At 50.7% G+C, this 19,424-nt stretch overlaps 2 protein-coding genes across 5 annotated transcripts; both read left to right on the top strand.

Moving 5' to 3' along the window:
* Positions 1 to 853: 853 nt before the first annotated feature.
* GSTM4 (glutathione S-transferase mu 4) lies at positions 854 to 6,565 on the top strand. 3 transcript variants are annotated; one of them, XM_011968689.1, is made up of 8 exons: positions 854 to 1,206; positions 1,515 to 1,590; positions 2,023 to 2,087; positions 2,404 to 2,485; positions 2,584 to 2,684; positions 3,635 to 3,730; positions 3,821 to 3,931; positions 6,022 to 6,565. In XM_011968689.1, the coding sequence occupies exons 1-8, from the start codon at positions 1,171 to 1,173 to the stop codon at positions 6,109 to 6,111; spliced, it is 657 nt and encodes a 218-aa protein (XP_011824079.1). In that variant the 5' UTR covers positions 854 to 1,170; the 3' UTR covers positions 6,112 to 6,565. The 3 variants fall into 3 exon arrangements, with proteins under 3 accessions (XP_011824079.1, XP_011824080.1, XP_011824078.1); XM_011968690.1 differs by lacking the exon at positions 3,821 to 3,931; XM_011968688.1 differs by lacking the exon at positions 6,022 to 6,565 and having other exon boundaries at positions 3,821 to 4,325.
* Positions 6,566 to 12,658: 6,093 nt separating this feature from the next.
* On the top strand, positions 12,659 to 18,922 carry LOC105530941 (glutathione S-transferase Mu 2). Of its 2 annotated transcripts, XM_011968686.1 has the most exons (8): positions 12,659 to 12,788; positions 13,080 to 13,155; positions 13,583 to 13,647; positions 13,956 to 14,037; positions 14,138 to 14,238; positions 15,234 to 15,329; positions 15,420 to 15,530; positions 18,383 to 18,922. In XM_011968686.1, the coding sequence occupies exons 1-8, from the start codon at positions 12,753 to 12,755 to the stop codon at positions 18,470 to 18,472; spliced, it is 657 nt and encodes a 218-aa protein (XP_011824076.1). In that variant the 5' UTR covers positions 12,659 to 12,752; the 3' UTR covers positions 18,473 to 18,922. The 2 variants fall into 2 exon arrangements, with proteins under 2 accessions (XP_011824076.1, XP_011824077.1); XM_011968687.1 differs by lacking the exon at positions 15,420 to 15,530 and having other exon boundaries at positions 12,696 to 12,788.
* Positions 18,923 to 19,424: the final 502 nt, after the last annotated feature.

Raw genomic sequence — 19,424 nt, 5'->3', positions numbered from 1 at the left:
CCTGTCTGGTCAACAGGGTGAAACCCCATCTCTACAGAAAATACAAAGAAGTTAGCAGGGCGTCGTGGCGCTCACCTGTAATCCCGGCGGCTCGGGAGCTCTGTGTGTGTGTGTGTGTGTGTGTGTGTGTGTGTGTGCCGGGGAGGCTCGGGAGGCTGACGCAGGAGAATCACTTGAGCCCGGGAGGCGGAGGTTGCAATGAGCCGAGATTGCACTACTGCACTCCAGACTGGGCAACAGGGTGAGTCTCCGTTTCAAAAAAAAAAGACGCAGAATGATAAATTCTTAATATCTTAATGTATAATGAGAAGTATAACTATTCAGAAGTCCAAGCACTTCTGTGTGCATGGTGCTATCGCCTTGCTGTAGGCAAACCTACATGGGAATCCACCTTGACACACAGGCCACTTCCTGAGCCTGGACCGTCTCAGAGCTGGGGAACTGGCCCAGCGCAAAAGGGTCGGGAGCATCTGGGACAGAGACTGCGCTCTACCAGCTTCAGTGACATGGCCTCCATCCACGCTCCCCAACTCAGCAGAGAGAGCACACCATCAGACTTCTAAGACTTAGTTGCCAAGAAGTGTTGAATTAAACTCTCTGAGACCTCTCTTTGGTCTGACTCTGGCAGCCTCAGTTTCCCAGAGCCTGTGGAAACTCGGCAGCCGAGAGGCGGAAGGCTGGGCCACGTCCGGAGAAGAAGGAACCTGGGAAATAACTTTTCTCTTAGGATCTGGCTTGACTCTCACGGGCACAGCCAAGTACCTGGGGACGTAGCAGAGTTCTGAAGCGCCGCGGGGCGCGGTGGGGTGGGGCGGGGCGCGGCAGGGTGGAACGCCCCAGGGCGGGGCTACGGAAGCTGGCGAGGTCCAGCCCCGCCTAGGGCCTCCTGGCCTTGCTCCCTGAACACTCGGAGGTGGCGGTGGATCTTACTCCTTCCAGCCAGTGAGGATCCGGCAATCTTCTCCGTGCCTCCCCCTGCGCCTGTTGGTTGGAAGTGACAACCTTGAAGATCGGCCGGTTGGAAGTGAAGACCTTGAAGATCGGCGGGCGCAGCGGGGCCGAGGGGGCGGGTCTGGCACTAGGTCCCGCCCCTGCACGCCAGGAACCCCAGAGGAAGTCGCAGTTCAGCCCAGCTGAGTCCTGTCTGCAGAATCCACACCAACCAGCATCATGTCCATGACACTGGGGTACTGGGACATCCGCGGGGTTAGTGAGGGTCCGCTGCACGGTGGGACCGGGCGCGTGGGCGGGAAGTGCCGAGCGGCTGGGGACCGGCTCTAGGGACGGTTCCTCTTTAGGGCTATCTCTCACAGGAGGGCCTATGCATGCGTGTGTGTGTGTGTGTGTGTGTGCCCGGGAGGCGGAGAGGGGTGCAGTGCAGTGTAGACTGGGGGAAGAAGAAGGACAGGTGCGTAGGTGCGTGCAGTGTAGACTGGGGGCTCGCCTGGTGCAGAGAAATTCACCAAGTCAGGGACCCGCCATCTCTGACCCGAGCTGCGGGCCATCTCTCCCAGCTGGCCCACGCCATCCGCCTGCTCCTGGAATACACAGACTCAAGCTATGAGGAAAAGAAGTACACAATGGGGGACGGTAATGGGCACCCTCGTGTCCGGGCCCTGCCCACTCCCGCTGAGTTGGCACCAAGCAACCCATGGTGGCCACCTGTGGCTGCCTCTGCAGGCCTCCCCTGCTGGAGCTGCAGGCTGTCCCTTCCCTGAGCCCTGGTGAGGGAGCCCTCTGTCCTTGCAGGGCAGAATGCTGGGGTGGGATGCTGGGCCCCCTGTCTGGGTAACTGGGATGGGTGTTCCTCAGAGCTTGCTTAAACCCTGGAAGCCTTAGTCGCGTGGGGTCCAGAGCCCTCACCGGGATTCTTTCTCTCTGAACCCTGGGATGTGGGACTGAGTGGTCAGATTCTAGGTCCACCTGTCTCAGGGGTCTTGCCACTGGCTCCTTGGGAGGGTCCCGGGGAAGGAGGGCTGGGCTCTGGGGAGGTTTGTTTTCACTTCATCTTCCCCACCACAGCTCCTGACTATGACAGAAGCCAGTGGCTGAATGAAAAATTCAAGCTGGGCCTGGACTTTCCCAATGTAGGTGCAGGGGAAGGGGCGGTTTTGGGGGCAAGTGCAACGTGTCTCTGACCGCATCTCCTCTCCCAGCTTAGAGGGGTTAGGATCCGGAGTCTTCTGCCCAATTCCCTCACTCCTGGCTGTCTACACAGCCCTTCCATGATGATCTGTGTCCAAGCTCATTCGTCCATATGACAGTATTCTTATTTCAGGCCTGCCATGAGCAGGCACAGTGAGTGCCCGGTCTCCTCTCTTCTCATAAGTCCTTGCTTATGGGATGGGGATGCTGGGGAACCTGGTGGCCCAACTGAGCTTCCCCGGTTTCCCATTCATCCAGCTGCCCTACTTGATTGATGGGACTCACAAGATCACCCAGAGCAACGCCATCCTGCGCTACATTGCCCGCAAGCACAACCTGTGTGAGTGTGGTTGGCTGCAGTGTGTGGGGGGAAGGTGGCCTCCTCCTTGGCTGGATTGGGGTGCGATGCTCAGAGTGAGTGTGTTTTGTGGGTGGCAGGTGGGGAGACAGAAGAGGAGAAGATTCGTGTGGACATTTTGGAGAACCAGGCTATGGACGTCTCCAATCAGCTGGCCAGAGTCTGCTACAGCCCTGATTTTGTGAGTCCCTCCCTGGTCTGGGCCAGAAGCCAGGCTTCTTGTATTCCCATCTACTCTGATCCTATTCACAATTTGAACTCCTCACTGCTCTTGGTTCTCTCAGGGTTCCCTGTACTGTAGCAGAGTGACTGACATATCATTAAACTCTATAAAATAAAAACTTGAAATCAGTCCCCACCAATCATAGGAAGTCTGTACATCCCAAGCTAGAAATTCAGTTCCTAGACAATAAAGTCATGCATTCAGAATTCCCTTCACCTCTGACCCCTGACCTTTGCCACGGGTCATCTAACCCAGCTGGTTCACTCCATCTGCCTGTTTGGGGAATACGCAGACTCACACTATGGGGTAAAGAAGTACGTAGTGGAGAAGTAATAGCACCCTCCTCTGTGGAATTCCGTGCTATTCTTTTCCTAGTGCTTCTCCTTGACACGCACAGGGATGAATGCATTTTCCTAACAGGCAGCTCAGTGGCGGCCAGAGGGCCTTTGTTCCTCTGTCTCCTTCCACTCAGCCTCTCAAAATCTCATCTCTCCAGAAACTACTCAATGTCCATTGTATTATTCTGCCACTCCACTAGGAGGAACTTTCAACTTCTTTCTCTGAGCTCCTTTAGTTCTTTGTATCCTTGATTCTGCTCGTGTCCGGGTCCAGAGCCTGCCAGGTACTCAGGTGCTCCTGGGCTGACCCAGAGGAGTGTGGTTGGGAGGTCAGTGGGGACAGATTCGGGGATAGTGTTGCATTCCTCTCTGCCTTCCCATCGCCACAAAAGCCTCCAGCTACCCATTTGGAGTCTAATAAATGCTGATATGTCCAACTGAAGCCAGTTCCAGCTGTGGGGAAGACGGCTGCTTGCTCGTGGCCAGCTGGGGCCATACGCAGAACTAGGGAGGCCACATCTGTGCAGGGAGCTTGTGTCTGACGGTGGTGACAGCTGTTTTCTGCCTCAGGAGAAACTGAAGCCAGAATACTTGGAGGGACTTCCTACAATGATGCAGCACTTCTCACAGTTCCTGGGGAAGAGGCCATGGTTTGTTGGAGACAAGGTAATGGGGGCATGTGATGGGGACACTAGAGATTTGTCATACATCCTATGTTACGGAGGTTCCAGCCCACATATTCTTGGCCTTCTGCAGATCACCTTTGTAGATTTCCTCGCCTATGATGTCCTTGACCTCCACCGTATATTTGAGCCGAAGTGCTTGGACGCCTTCCCAAATCTGAAGGACTTCATCTCCCGCTTTGAGGTGATGCCCCCATCCTCCTTTCTCTTTGATGCCCCTTGTTCTTTTCCCTCCTTTGAGATGCTTTCCCAGTCCTGGAGCTACACAAAGAATAACTTGCATTTATTGAGTGCTGGCTTCATGCCAGGAACTGTGCCCAGCACATTATACCTATTGTGTGGAATTTGAACTTTACAACATTCCTACAGGGTGACAGAATTATCTTGCCCATTTTAGAGATAAGGAAACTGAGAATGAGAGGGTCAGGCCTTTGTTCAGGGTCTCAGAGCCAGTGGAGGCTGTGCTGGGCTCCCTGTGAGCCTCTGGATCTATGGGCAGCAGTCAGGGCTCTCCCTTTTGTGACAAAAGAAAAACTCCTCAGGCCTCATCCAGCCTGGGTTTCACAGCCCAGGACGCTTTGGAAGAGGCAGAGAACTTTAGGAGTGCGGATGCAGCTGGCAATAGTAGGACTGACACACGGTGGCATTGATGTCGAGTACGAAACCCACAGGCAGTATTCATAGCTACCCCCAGAAGCTTTGCACGATCAGACCCCCATGTGGAAAATCCTGAGAGCCAGAGCTGTGGCTGGAGCTAGATTAGGCTACATATGTGGGTGCCCCTGTTGAAGGAGTGTGTGTTGAAGTGGTCTGTTCCGGTGCAGTGTCCTTCTTTATCTTTCTTCCTCTCTTTTTTCCCTCCAATGTTCCAAGTGTTCCCCCTGTGAGATGAGTAGCACACTGATTTTACTCCTATTCACCGACCTTCTCCTCTGCATGAGGCAGGGTGTGAGGCACAGTGGGAGATGCATAGATGACCGCTCCATCCTGAAAATGAGTGCAGCGAGAGGCCTGCAGTGCAGGCAGAGCAGCCTGTGAGGTGTGTGTGGCACCACCTGCGTACCGGGCCCAGGGCCTGCCCCCACTCACGGGGAACCATCTCACCCGTGCTGAACTTGTTTGAGAGCAGCAAATCCTACTTTAGTACCGATTTGGGAATTTGAGGCATTAGTCCAACAAGTTTTTCAGCCTAGAATTTGTTTTCCTTTCCCACTCCTCATCAAGAGATCTGGTTACTCAGCTAGTTCCCATCAGCCCTGGCTCTGGTCCAGGCTGAGTGGCCTTGGGGTTATGTAAGAGGTGGTGGGAGGGGAGCAGTGGGGAACAGCCGAGGCCTGGGGCCTAGATGTGTATAAGAGACAGGCATACGGTCCACCTGGGCATGGCCCTTTGGGAATAGGCAGCCCTGGGTCTGACTGAATCCTTAGAAATTACATGGCCATTTGATCCTGGGAAGATCGTACAGAGCACACCTGAGTGTCATACAGCCTGGTCTGTGGCAGTGGGGTTGGAGATGAGGTGGGTTAGGGCACAGTAGTATTTAGCTCAGGTACCAGGTGGAGAAGTTTGGACTCTGTGCTTTAAGGGGAATGATTAGAGCCTGGTCTGACCTTTCTTTTGCTGGCCCAACACACCTCGTCCACTTTCATCCAGGTTTTGCCGGGTCCTTGGGTGAGATCTGGGCTCTCTTCCAGGCTGCACGGACATTTTCAGATGACCCCTCTGTGTGTGAAAACCTAGGCAAGCCAGGAGCCTCCCCGTGAAACAGGAGAATGTTGTGCAGTCAGAGAGCAAGAGGACCTCCTGAGGGATTTGGGGGAGGATGGGAATTTGGCAGAAAGATGCCAGAACTGGAGAGAGACAGAACCAGGCTACACTGCAGCTCTGTCCCCCTTACTAGCTATTTGAGTGTGAGGAAGTTGCTGAACTTCTGTTCTTCCATATGAGAAATGGTGATAATAGATTCAGCCTTGCAGAAGAGTCAAGTGGATTTTCTAAGCTTATGTTGTAATTTCTCTTGGATATAGACCACCCAGCACAGTGTAGAATCTTCATAAGTGGTAGCTGTTATTATGGTATGACATTATTTCAAGGAAATTGGAAGAGTTAACTCTGCAGATCTGGGGACCCTAAGAGGCTGTGTGATGCCACAGCACTGGAGCCCATGTGGAAAGGCTGTGGCCAGGGCCCTGACCTGCTGTGTCTGCAGTGGGGTTACCCCAGCCCTCATGGGCAGCTGACCTTGAGCTCTGGCCTTATTTTCCCCCGTCTCAGGGCTTGGAGAAGATCTCTGCCTACATGAAGTCCAGCTGCTTCCTCCCAAAACCTCTGTACACAAGGGTGGCTGTCTGGGGCAACAAGTAATGCCTTGGAGGCCAGGAGGTGGGAGTGAGGAGCCCATACTCAGCCCGCTGCCCAGGCTGTGGAGTGAAGCTGGACTGTGCATCCCAGCACCTGGCTCCTTGTCCTTTTCTCCTGTTTATTCCCATCTTTACCCCCAAGACTTTATTGGACTTCCTCACTTCCCCTAAACCCCTGTCCTATGCAGGCCCTTTAAAGCCTCAGCTACCCACTTTCCTTCATGAACATCCCCCTCCCAACATTACCCTTCCCTGCACTAAAGCCAGCCTGACCTTCCTTCCTGTTAGTGGTTGTGTCTGCTTTGAGGGGCCTGCCTAGCCCCTCGCCTGTGGAGCTCAGCCCCGAGCTGTCCCCGTGCTGCATGAAAGAGCAGCATTGACTGGTTTACAGGCCCTGCTCCTGCAGCATGGCCCCTGCCTTAGGCCTTCCTGATCAAAATAAAGCCTCAACCACACTTGCTATATATAGTCTTGTCTTATTTGCTCCTGGCTGCCCAGACCGTGTCTGTCACTGCTCCTTCCAAGGGACTGGCTGGTGACCCTGGTGGTAGCTGGGTTCATAGAGGTTATGATGGGCTTAGTAAGGTGTTTCCAACTTTTTTTTTTTTGGAAACAAAGTCTCCTGCTTTCCAAGGTGAAGGGCACTGGTGGGATCATAGCTTACTGCAGCATCCAGTCCTGGGCTCAAGCAATCCTCCCACTTCAGCCTCCCAGATGGCTGAGACTATAGGTGTGCCACCACACCTGGCCGTATTTAAAAAATTTTTGTGAGATGATGTCTCTTTATGTTTCCCAGGTTGGTCTGGAACTCCTGAGCTCAAGCAATCCTCTTACCTTGGCATCCCAAAATGCTGGGATTGCAGGTATGAGCCACCACGCCTGCCCCTGTTTCCAACTTCTTGATCCCTTTTCTGATCGCCTTAGAGCAGGAAGCCACATAAAGTGCTCTATAGAAAGGATGCCTCTTTCTGGGCCTAGATCTTCATTTATTTATATTCAGTATTATCCAGTGCTTTCCATGGTTAGGCAGAGCTAGTCTCAGAGAATAAGTCTTAGATGCCTAGAGGTGGTGGAATTCCCGTCACAGAGAACAAGGATCCTTCTGTCTTCCACACTGTCTGACTCCATCACAGCTCTTAGATCTCTAGGACCCAAGCTCTACTGTGAGCTGCTCCACCGGAAGGTTCTCCCAGCTCAGCAGTTCCCAAGCTATGTTACCATGAATAGTTGTTGATTTTTTGGGTCAGAAATTCAGGTAATGCTCAGCAGGGAGAACTTACTACAAATCAACAAAGGTCTCTTCTCCAAAAACTGTATATCCAAAAATACAACCCATGACTGAAAACTTGAACAGGCATTTCCCAAAAATGAATATCCAAATGGCCAATAAGCTCATGTGAAGATGCTCGACATCATTAGACAACAGAAAGTTAAAAACCCATAGATCCTACTGTATCCCCACTAGAATGGCTGACATTGAAAGGACTGACAATTGTTGGTGATTTGTGGAGTAACTGGAACTGTCATGCCTTGCTGGTGGGAGAGCCACTTTGGAATACTGGCAGTGTCAACTAGAGCTAAATATGCATCTGCCCAGGACCCAGAAGTCCCACCCTACAGGAATGAGTCCTGTTGGATTCCAAGAGCCAGGTATAATGATGCCAAAAGCAGCTTTATTTTAAATAGCCAATAACTGAAAACAATCCAAATTCCCTGAATAGAAGAATGAGCAAATGAACTGTGGTTTATCAGCATAATTCCATTATTCGTATAATGGAATACTTACTCTGCTATAATAAAAATAAATGTGCTAACGCTATGTGCAAAAACATGGATGGGTCTCACAGACGTGTTGAGTAAAAAGATCCAGACAGGAGAAAGGACACACGATCTCATTCCACTTACACGAGAATCAGGAGAGGGAAATGAGTCCATGGTATCACAGGTCAGGTGATTGGTGACCCTGGTGAGAACTGGAAGGTTGCCTATTGAAGGCGCCTGGTGGAGTGCTGTAAGTTTTCTCTCTTTATCTGGGAGATGATTCCAGAAGAGTATACAAATGGAAAAGCCCACAGGGTAGCACACTTAAGGCCTGTGTGCTGTATGTATATTACACTTCAATGAAAAGCATGCACATAAGTCTTATACCATTTGTGTGCTTGTGTTTGTTTGCTTTTCCTCATAAGATATCAACGTCATGAGAGGATGTGTTTTTGTCTCTTCTTGTTCACTGATGTTACAGGTGTTTGCATATCACTTAGGATAGTCCCTGAGCATAGTAGGTTCTCACTAAATAGTTATTAAGCAAATTATACACTTATCATAGTGTGTCACTTCAAATTCTCTTAGGTTTGTATTCATGCCTACTTCTTTGGATAGGTGAGACTGATGTGCATACACACTCTTAGGTTCTACAGTTTTTTTCTCTTTAACATTTTACTTAAGAATCTGTACATGTTGGCAGTCTATATGCATGCCTATTTCTAACATTTAATGACTATCATTACTTCCTGTGGATAAATTATAGTTTGCCTAGTCATTCTTACCCTATTGGGCATGTGGATTTTTCTAATTTATTTCTTTTTATAACAGGGTGATCATGTTTAAACTAATTCCTTCTCTGGTTTTTGGTTACTTTATTTGAGTTGGTCCCCCAAGGCAATTACTACAAGGCAAAAGGTGAGGATGGTGTTACGGTATTATCGTAGATAAATTGATTGCTCTCCAGAGAGAATAGCTTTTTTTTTTTTTTTTTTTTTTTGAGATGGAGTCTCGCTCTGTCACCCAGGCTGGAGTGCAGTGGCGTGATCTCAGCTCACTGCAAGCTCCACCTCCTGGGTTCCAGCAATTCTTCTGCCTCTGCCTCCTGAGTAGCTGAGATTACAGGTGCGCACCACCACGCCCAGCTAATTTTTGTATTTTTAGTAGAGATGGGGTTTCATCATATTGGCCAGGCTGGTCCCAAACTCCTGACAGGTGATCTGCCTGCCTCGGCCTCCCAAAGTGCTAGGATTACAGGCGTGAGCCACCGTGCCCAGCCCAGAGAGAATAACTTAATTTATGGTGCCATCTGCAAGGCACATGGATCTTTCTGTACTACCTTAGGTACTTGAGGGATCGCAGTTTCATCTTATGATATTTTTAAAGATTTATAAGACTACCTTCAAGTTTTCTACCTTCACCTTTTTTGTTTATTGTGTGTGCATGTTTCTGCCAATGAATCACAGTCTATGAATCTACCTGTCTTTGAATCTCCTGTATAAAACTCTTTGTTTACCCATTCTCTACCTGTGGCTTAGTCAATTCCTGGAGAAAGGTTAAAGAATGATCTTGTGGCAGTCAAAGCTTTTTCTCCGATAGGCACAATGTAATTAATTGTGACTCTGTTCTAGGTTTCCTGTGGCATAATGTGATGGTTAATTTTCTGCATCAACTTGACTGGGCTAAGGGATGCCCACATGGCTGGTAAAATTATTGTGTTTGTGAGGGTATTTCCAGAAGAGATTCACCTTTGAATCAGAAGACTGAGCAAAGATTTCCTTCAGCAATGAAGGGGGGCATCCACTAAACTGTCAGGGCCCAGAGAGAAGCAAAAGACAGAGGAAGGGTGAATTTGATCTTTCTGACTGGGACATCCATCTCCGCCTATCCTGGGACATCCACACTCCTGGTTCTCTGGCCTTCAGACTTGATCAGGGACTAACAGCATCGCCTCCCACCCTTACCTTTGTTCTGAGGCCTTTAGACTCTACATGATAGCACTGGCTTTCCCCCTTCTCTATCCTGCAGTCGGCAGATCGTGGGACTTCATTCCAAAACTGTGTGAGCCAATTCCCGTAACAGATAGATACATTTATAAATAAATGCACACATTTCCTACAGGCTTATCTTAGTGGCATCCCTTCAAATTTTGAAGAACCCTTTCTAGTACATATAGTAAACAACAACAACAAACAAACAAAAAAACTACAAGTGGGTCACCATCATCAATAAGTAAGTTTTAAAAAATCAAACACAAGATAAAACGCTACAGCATATCTATTACCTGTGGGCTTTTTCTATATGTAAAGAACTGTCTGAGATGCCTTGCGGTAAACTCCAAGGAGATTTCCAGGGAAGATATCCTCTTTTCTCCTGGTAAATCTCCCCATTGACCATTATTTTAAAGGCTCCAAAGATCAAAACACCTGCTTGTACAATTTGCCGATTCATTTTGGGTGAGGGTCTCTGGCAGGCTTGGAAGGGTGGGTGAACAGTGGGAAGGGGGCTGCCTCTGTGGTTACTAGCATCACTCATATCTATGTCTGTGGCAGTCATCAGGTGCTTATTATATATTCAACTTTTGGCCACCCCTATGGGGGTGTTAAATGCAGGGAGAGTCCAGCCAGGTCATTGCAAATTGGCAGTGACTTTAGAGACCTTTCTACACACGATAGTCAGGTAGATACCTTCTTTTTAAATTTGACTTTTTTTTACTTTTTTTTTTTTTGAGACAGGGTCTCACTCTGTCACCCAGGCTGGAGTGCAGTGGTGTGATCACGACTCACTGCAGCCTCAACTTCTCAGGCTCCAGTGATCCTCCCACCTCAGCTTCTCAAGTAGCTGGGACCACAGGCAAGGGCCACCATGGCCAGCTAATTTTTGTGTATTTGGTAGACAGTGTTTCAGCATGCTTCCCAGGCTGGGTGGATACCTTCCAAAAATAAGTTCAGTTCATCCTGCCTAGCCTTACCCCAGCAACTTAAAGGAATTACCCACTCTGGTGCTGGGCTCGGGCTGCCTGGCTCTGGAACAATGTGCTCAGAGCTGCAGGGGAGGCCTGCAGGCTGACTGGCAGAAAGAGTCCCACACTCCCTACCCCTGTACCCTGGAAGACCGGGCTGCCCAGCCTGTCCACCTGGTAGACCGTTTCCCTGCCCAGTTCTCCTTCTCTCATTCCTGATGTGCAGCTTGATGCCTGCAGGGACTGCACCAGCTGAGATTATCTCAAGGTCCTCCCTTCTGCCAGCTGGTGTCCAGGGAAGTGGGTCCTCTGGTCTCCTTCCTGCCACCAGAATTTTGAGGGCCTTGTTTCTCCCACTGCAGCTTTTGACCCATTCCTGGGTTCCTTCCCTCCCTCCCTCCCTCCCTCCCTTCCTTCCTTCCTTCCTTCCTTCCTTCCTTCCTTCCTTCCTTCCTTCCTTCCTTCCTCCCTCCCTCCCTCCCTCCCTTCCTTCCTTCCTTCCTCTCTCTCTCTCTCTCTCTTTATCTCTTTGTTTCTTTCTTGACAGAGTCTCACTCTGTCGCCTAGGCTGGAGTGCAGTGGTGCAACCTCAGCTCACTGCAACCTCCGCCTCCCTAGTTCGAGCGATTCTCCTGCCTCAGCCTCCTAAGTAGCTGGGATTACAGGCACACGCCACCAGGTCTGGCTAATTTTTTGTATTTTTAGTAGAGTCGGGGTTTCACTACGTTGGCCGAGTTTTAGATGAGGGTTTCTTCACCTCAGCAGTACTGTCATTTTGGAGGGCAGAATTCTTTGTTGTGGTGCACTGTCCTGAGCATCGCAGGGTGTTCAGCGTCCTAACCAAACTCTACCCACTAGATGCCATGGGCGCTTCCCAGTGGTGACAATTAACAAAGTCTCCAGACAGACCTACGTGTCCCCTGAGGGGCAAAGTTACCTCCACTTGAAGACCAGTGATGTGCTGGATGGAGACTAGTATTAAAATAATAATAGAAATCATAATGTAACTCATGTACTTAAGGTAAGTCCTTTTTGATGGAACATTTGTTTCAGTTAATAATATTTGTATTTGTCTGTCCTGGTAGTTTGTTTTTTTTTTTAACTTTTTATTTTGATTTAATATCAGAGTTTGAAAAATTTGCAAAAGGAATTAATACAAAGACCTCTGATTACCCCAGATTCTAACGTTTCCACATGGGCTTTCTCCTCCCTCCCCTTGAGTCCCCCAGCCCCTGCTCCCCACCTTTCTCTCTCCCCGCCCAGCAAGCTCCCTAGGAGCACAGCACCACTTATGACAAAAACATCATTTTCTTTTCTCTGAGGCGGCATTCCTGACATTTGGATTTAGGCTGATAAGTGACAGTTACAATCATCCTTGCCTGTGTTGTCCTTCCCATGTTAGGTCTGTCATGCCATGTGTGTCTGCAGTTTATAACAATCTATGTCATACATGCCTTTTGAAAAGTTTTGAAAACTTATCCAGTGAATCCCTGAGCACCAAATGTTCTTTTGTGTTATTTTTCTTTATTAGGCTATTATTACTTTATTTAGAATCTCTCTCTCTTTTTTAGAGAGAGCCTTTCTTTCTTGCCTAACCTAGAGTGTGCAGCGGCGCAATCATAGCTCAGTTCAGCCTCGAACCCCTGGGCTCAAACAGTTCTCCCCCCACCACCGCCCCCGCCGGGCTTCTGGGCATGGTGAGCTCTCTCCTGGAACCCTTGGGGCTGGGAGGTGGGAGGGGATCCTATTCCTTCCAGCCCCGGGAGCGAGCTTCGGGCCTCCAGATTGGCGCGTTTCGGGGGCAGAGCGGGCCGAGGGGCGGGGTCTCAGCAAGGCTCCCTCTCTACCCTCTCTGGGCCCCTCACAAAGTCTGAGCCCCGCCCCGCCGAAGCCTGTCTGCAGAATCCGCAGCAACCAGCACCATGCCCATGACACTGGGGTACTGGGACATACGCGGGGTGAGTGAGGGTCCGCTGGGCGGTGGGACGGGGGGCGCGGGGGTGGGGAAGTGTGGAGCAGCTGCGGGACGGGCTCTAGGGAAGGTTCCTCTTCAGCGCTGCCCCTCACAGGAGGGCCTGTGCTTGCCGCTGTGTGTGCGTGTGGCGGGGCGGGGTGGGGGGAGGTGTGAGGCAGGAAGGAGAGGAGGCGATGGGTATGTGCAGTGTAAACTGGGGGCTCCCCTTGTGCAGAGAAGTCCCCAAGTCAGGGACCCTCCATCTCTGACCCGAGCTGCGGGCCATCTCTCCCAGCTGGCCCACTCCATCCGCCTGCTCCTGGAATACACAGGCTCAAGTTACGAGGAAAAGAAGTACACAATGGGGGATGGTAATGGCACCCTCGTGTCTGGGCCCTGCCCACTCACACTAGGCTGGCACCAGGCAACCCATGGTGGCCACCTGTGGCTGCCTCTGCAGGCCTCTCCTGCTGGAGCTGCAGGCTGTCCGTTCCCTGAGCCCTGGTGAGGGAGCCCTCTGGCCTTGCAAGGCAGAATGCTGGGGTGGGATGCTGGGCCTCCTGTCTGATTGGGTTGGGTGTCCCTTAGGGGTTGCCTAAACCCTGGAAGCCTTAGCCTTGTGGGGTCCAGAGCCCTCAACGAGATTCTTTCTCTCTGAACCCTGGGATGTGGGACCGAGTTGTCAGATTCTAGATCCCCCTGTCTCAGGGGTCTTGCCACTGGCTCCTTGGGAGGGTCCCGGGGAAGGAGGGCTGGGCTCTGGGGAGGTTTGTTTTCACTTCCTCTTCTCCACCACAGCTCCTGACTATGACAGAAGCCAGTGGCTGAATGAAAAATTCAAGCTGGGCCTGGACTTTCCCAATGTAGGTGCAGGGGAAGGGGCGGTTTTGGGGGCAAGTGCAACGTGTCTCTGACCGCATCTCCTCTCCCAGCTTAGAGGGGTTAGGATCCGGAGTCTTCTGCCCAATTCCCTCACTCCTGGCTGTCTACACAGCCCTTCCATGATGTTCTGTGTCCAAGCTCATTCGACCATGTGACAGTATTTCTATCTCAGGCCTGCCATGAGCAGGCACAGGGAGTGCCGGGTCTCCTCTCTGCCCTTGCTTATGGGAAGGGGATGCTGGGGAGCCTGGTGGCCCAACTGAGCTTCCCCGGTTTCCCATTCATCCAGCTGCCCTACTTGATTGATGGGACTCACAAGATCACCCAGAGCAACGCCATCCTGCGCTACATTGCCCGCAAGCACAACCTGTGTGAGTGTGGTTGGCTGCAGTGTGTGGGGGGAAGGTGGCCTCCTCCTTGGCTGGATTGGGGTGCGATGCTCAGAGTGAGTCTATGTTTTGTGGGTGGTAGGTGGGGAGACAGAAGAGGAGAAGATTCGGGAAGACATTTTGGAGAACCAGCTTATGGACAACCGCATGCAGCTGGCCAGACTCTGCTATGACCCAGATTTTGTGAGTCTCCCACCCCACTCCCAGTCTCCCCTTTCCCTGCAGAGTTTTGATCGGGAGCCAAGACTCTGGTCCTGCCATCTACATAGGTCCTGTTTTCCATTTGAACTCTTTAGTGCTACTCATCCTTCAAGCTATTTCCTATACTGCCACCAGAGTGACCCTCAAACCCCAAAGTCATGTCAAATAAAACCTCTAAATCAATTCCCCACCAATCTACTTACAGAATCCTGACTCTCCAGGTATGAATTCACTCTCTAGACAGTAATGGTTACTTCCAGAGTCCCCTCCATCTCTGACCCATGACCTCTTTCCAGATTCTCTCTCCCAGTGGTTTGGACCATCTCTCCCAGTGGTTTATATCATCTGCCTGCTTTGGAATACACAAACTATGAGGAAAACAAGTGCAAAACAAAGGAATCTAATGGCACCTGCAATTTTGGTGTCTTCTGAGTGCTCTCTTGACATACACTGAGATCAGCGAATTTTCCTAACAGGCAGCTTAGGGGCAGCCAGAGGCTCCGTTTTCCCCTCCTTTCTTCTACTCATCCTCTGAATATCTCCTTATCTTTCCAGAAACCACTCAATGGCAATTGTATTCTTCTGCTGCCCCACTAGGAGGAACTTTCTACTTCTTTCTCTGAGCTCCTTTAGTTCTTTGCATCCTTGATTCTGCTCATATCTGGGTCCAGAGCCTGCCAGGTGCTCAGGTGCTCCTGGGGCTGACCCAGAGGTTGTTGGGAGGTCAGTGGGGACAGATTTAGGGACAGTGTCACATTCCGCTCTGCCATCCCATCACCTCAGGAAGACTCCAGTTACCCAGTCAGAGTCTAATAAATGCTGATATATCCAATCGAAGCCTGGGCACTGCCCCAGTTCCAGCTGTGGGGAAGATGGCTGCTTGCCCATGGCCAGCTGGGGCCATGCACAAATCTGGGAGGCCACATCTGTGCAGGGAGCTTTTGTCTGACGGTGGTGACAGCTGTTTTCTGCCTCAGGAGAAACTGAAGCCAGAATACCTGGAGGGACTTCCTGAAATGCTGAAGCTCTACTCACAGTTTCTGGGGAAGCAGCCATGGTTTCTTGGGGACAAGGTAATGGGGGCATGTGATGGGGACAGTACAGATTTGTCATACTTCCTATATTATGGAGGTTTCAGCCCACATATCCTTGGCCTTATTCAGATCACCTTTGTGGATTTCATCGCTTATGATGTCCTTGAGAGAAACCAAGTATTTGAGCCCAGCTGCCTGGATGCCTTCCCAAACCTGAAGGACTTCATCTCCCGATTTGAGGTGATGCCCCTGTCTTCCTTTCTCTTTATGTCCCTTATTCCTTTCCCTCCTTTGTGATGCTTTCCCAGTCCTGAAGCTACACAAAGAATAACTCGCATTTATGGCCATGCGCGGTGGCTCACGCCTGTAATCTCAGCACTTTGGAGGCTGAGGCAGGCAGATCACCTGTGGTCAGTAGTTTGAGACTGGCCTGCCCAAATGGTGAAACCCCATCTTTACTGAAAAAACAAAAAAACAAAAATTAGCTGGGCGTGGTGGTGAGTGCTTGTAATCCCAGTTACTCAGGAGGCTGAGGCAGGAGAATCACTTAAACCCGGGTGGTGGAAGGTGCAGTGAGCCAAGATTGCACCACTGCACTCCAGCCTGGATGACAGAGTGAGACTCCATTTCAAGTGGGGAAAAAAAAAAAAAAAGAATAACTTGCATTTATTGAGTGCTAGCTTCATGCCACGAACTGTGCCCAGAACATTATACCTATTGCGTAGAATTTGAAATTTATAACACTCCTACAGGGTGGTAGAATCATCTCCCCCCATTTTAGAGATAAGGAAACTGAGAATGAGAGAATCAGTCCTTCTTCAGGGTCTCAGAGCCAGTGGAGGCTGTGCTGGGCTCCCTGTGAGCCTCTGGATCCATGGGCAGCAGTCGGGGCTCTCCCTTTTGTGACAAAAGAAAAAGCCTCAGGCCTTGTCCAGCCTGGGTTTCACAGCCCAGGACATTTTGGAAGAGGCAGAGCACTTCAGGACCACGGATGCAGCTGGCAATAGTAGGACTGACACATAGTAGCATTGATGTTGAATAACTAAACCCACAGGCAGTATTTGTAGCTACCTCCAGAAGCTTTGTACAATCAAACCCCCATGTGGGGAATCCTGAGAGCCGGAACTGTGGCTGGAGCTAGATTAGGGTACATATGTGGGTGTCCCTGTTGAGGAGCTTATGCTGAAATGCCCTGTGCTGGGGCACTTTCCTTCTTTACCTCTCTTCCTCTTTTTTTTTTTGGAGATGGAATCTTGCTCTGTTGCCCAGGCTGGAGTGCAGTGGAGTGATCTCGGCTCACTGCAACCTCCGTCTCCTGGGTTCAAGTGATTCTCCTGCCTCAGCCTCTTGAGTAGCTGGGATTACAGGTGTGTGCCACCATGTCCAGCTAATTTTTGTATTTTTAGTAGTGATGGGGTTTCGCCATGTTGGCCAGGCTCATCTCGATCTCCTGACCTCAGGTGATCCACCTGCCTCAGCCTCCGTAAGTGCTGGGATTACAGGCATGAGCCACCGCGCCTGGCCTCTTCCTCTCTTTTCTCCCTCCAGTGTTCCACGTGTTCCCCCTGTGAGATGAATGGCACGCTGATTTTACTCCTATTCACTGACCTTCTCTGCTTGAGGCAGGGTGTGAGGCACAGTGGGAGATGCATAGATGACTGACCCATCCTGAAAATGAGTACAATGAGAGGCCTGCAGGCAGAGCAGCCTGTGAGGTGTGTGCTGAACTTGTTTGAGAGCAGCAAATCCTACATTACTACAGATTTGGGAATTTGAGGCATTAGTCCATCAGGCTTCTGAGCCTTGAATCTGTTTCCCTTTTCCACTCCCCATCAAGAGATCTGCTTGCTCAGCTAGTTCCCATCAGCTCTGGTTCTGTGGTTCTGGTCCAGGCTGAGTGGCCTTGGAGTTATATAAGAGGTGGTGGGAAGGGAGGGGTGGAGGAGAGCGGAGGGCTATGGGCTGTGATGTGCCAGGGTCAAGCCTGTTGCTCAGGCTGGAGTGCAGTGGCATGATCTCGGCTCACTGCAATAACCGCTTCCTGGGTTCAAGCAATTCTCTGCCTCAGCCTCCCGAGTAGCTGGGATTACAGTTGCCCGCCACCATGCCCGGCTAATTTTTGTATTTTTAGTAGGGATGGGGTTTCACCATGTTGGCCATGCTGGTCTCGAACTCCTGACCTCAGGTGATCCACCCACCTCGGCTTCCCAATGTGCTGGGATTACAGATGTGAGCCACCACGCCTGGCTGTATCTTTCTGAATACCTTATCTGGGCATTCAATCCCGGTAAGATTGTGCACAGCACATCTGAGTGTCTTGTAACCTAGTCTGCAGAGCAGGGCTGGAGATGCCATGGGTTAGGGCACAGTGAGATTTTACTCAGGTACTAGATAGAGAACTTTGGACTTTCTGCTTCAAGGGGAATAATCAGAGCCTAGTCTCACCTTTCATTTTCTTATGCACTGCCACCCCCCATTCCACTTTCATCCAGGTTTTACTGAGACATTGGGTGAGTGTGTTTTGAGCCCGTTGTTCTGCTGGAGGTCCCTTCTGTGTGTCTACACCCAGACAAGCCAAGAGCCTCCCTGTGGAAAAGGAAACTGTTTGTGCAGTCAAGGATGACAGGGTCGGGTGTGAGGGGTGGTGGGGCAGAAGAAGAAGAGATTTTGGCAGAAAGAGGCCAGAACCAGAGAGAGACAGAACCAGGCTACATTGTAGCCCTGTTCCCCTTACTAGGTATTTAAATGTGAGGTAGTTGCTGAACTTCTGTTTCCCACATGAGAAACGATGGTAATAGATTCAGCCTTGCAGAGCAGTCAAGTGGATTTTCTAAGCTTGTGTTATAATTTCTCTTGGGTACAGAGCAGCCAGCAGAGTGTAGAATCTCCATAAGTGTTAGCTGTTACTGTGGTACAGCATTACTTAAAGGAAGCTGGAAGAGTTAACTCTGCAGATCTGGGGACCCTAAGAGGCTGTGTAATGTCCCAGCACTTGAGCCCACGTGGAAAGGCCCTGACCTGCTGTGTCTGCAGTGGGGCTGTCCTCATGGGCAGCTGACCTTGAGCTCTGGCCTTATTTTCCCCCGTCTCAGGGCTTGGAGAAGATCTCTGCCTACATGAAGTCCAGCCGCTTCCTCCCAAGACCTGTGTTCACAAAGATGGCTGTCTGGGGCAACAAGTAATGCCTGGAAGGCCAGGAGGTGGGAGTGAGGTGCCCATACTCAGCCCTCTGCCCAGGCTGTTGAGCGCAGCTGGACTCTGCATCCCAGCACCTGCCTCCCCATTCCTTTCTCCTGTTTATTCCCATCTTTACCCCCAAGACTTTATTATCCCCTCTTCACTTCCCCTAAACCCCTGTCCCATGCAGGCCCTTTAAAGCCTCAGTTACCCACTTTTCTTCATGAACATCCCCCTCCCAACATTACCCTTCGCTGCACTAAAGCCAGCTTGGCCTTCCTTCCTGTTAGTGGTTGTGTCTGCTTTGAGGGGCCTGCCTAGCCCCTCACCTGTGGAGCTCAGCCCCAAGCTGTCCCCGTGCTGCATGAAAGAGCAGCATTGACTGGTTTACAGGCCCTGCTCCTGTAACATGGCCCCTGCCTTAGGCCTTCCTGATCAAAGTAAAGCCTCAGCCATGTTTGCTGTGTGTCTTGTCTTATTTGCTCCTGGCCATCTACCCAGACTGTCTGTCTGTCTATCACTGCCTCTTCCAAGGGACTGGCTGGTGATCCTGGCAGTAGCCGGGTTCTAACGGAGTCTGCTGGGCATAGTAAGGCATTTGACAATTGTTGCTCCCATTTCTGACAGACTCAGAGCAGGAAGCCCTGTGAGGCTCTGTGGAAAGGATGTCTCTTTCTGGGCCTGGGTCTCCCATTCATTCATCCAGCCTTACTGAGTGCTTTCCATAATTACACAGAGCTTGTGTCTCATTGAATAGGACCCCAAGGGGGTGGAATCTCCATCCGAGAGAACCAGGGTCTCTTTTAACTTCCCCACTATATGACTGCATCACTTCTGTTAGGTCTCCAGGACCCAATGTCTATTGTTTTCTCAGATGGCTTCCAGGTACCCTCTCCAGGCTTGCTGCACAGCTGTCATCAGGACGTTCTCTCTGGGTTTACTTCCTCTGTTTCCTGG

Source organism: Mandrillus leucophaeus, unplaced genomic scaffold (genome assembly GCF_000951045.1).
Source record: "Mandrillus leucophaeus isolate KB7577 unplaced genomic scaffold, Mleu.le_1.0 Scaffold857, whole genome shotgun sequence".
Lineage (NCBI taxonomy): Eukaryota > Metazoa > Chordata > Mammalia > Primates > Cercopithecidae > Mandrillus > Mandrillus leucophaeus.
Note: the sequence above shows the minus strand (reverse complement) of the source record. Positions and strands in the feature narration are given on the sequence as shown.

What these genes read in the sequence shown, in the direction of transcription:
- GSTM4 (XM_011968688.1), top strand. Translation starts at nt 1,171, where the DNA reads ATGTCCATGACACTGGGGTACTGGGACATCCGCGGG. An exon ending in GAAGTACACAATGGGGGACG is followed by an intron (nt 1,591 to 2,022) that starts GTAATGGGCACC and finishes TCCCCACCACAG; the next exon opens with CTCCTGACTATGACAGAAGC. An exon ending in CATGGTTTGTTGGAGACAAG is followed by an intron (nt 3,731 to 3,820) that starts GTAATGGGGGCA and finishes GGCCTTCTGCAG; the next exon opens with ATCACCTTTGTAGATTTCCT.
- LOC105530941 (XM_011968686.1), top strand. Translation starts at nt 12,753, where the DNA reads ATGCCCATGACACTGGGGTACTGGGACATACGCGGG. An exon ending in TGGGCCTGGACTTTCCCAAT is followed by an intron (nt 13,648 to 13,955) that starts GTAGGTGCAGGG and finishes CCATTCATCCAG; the next exon opens with CTGCCCTACTTGATTGATGG. An exon ending in TGCCCGCAAGCACAACCTGT is followed by an intron (nt 14,038 to 14,137) that starts GTGAGTGTGGTT and finishes TGTGGGTGGTAG; the next exon opens with GTGGGGAGACAGAAGAGGAG.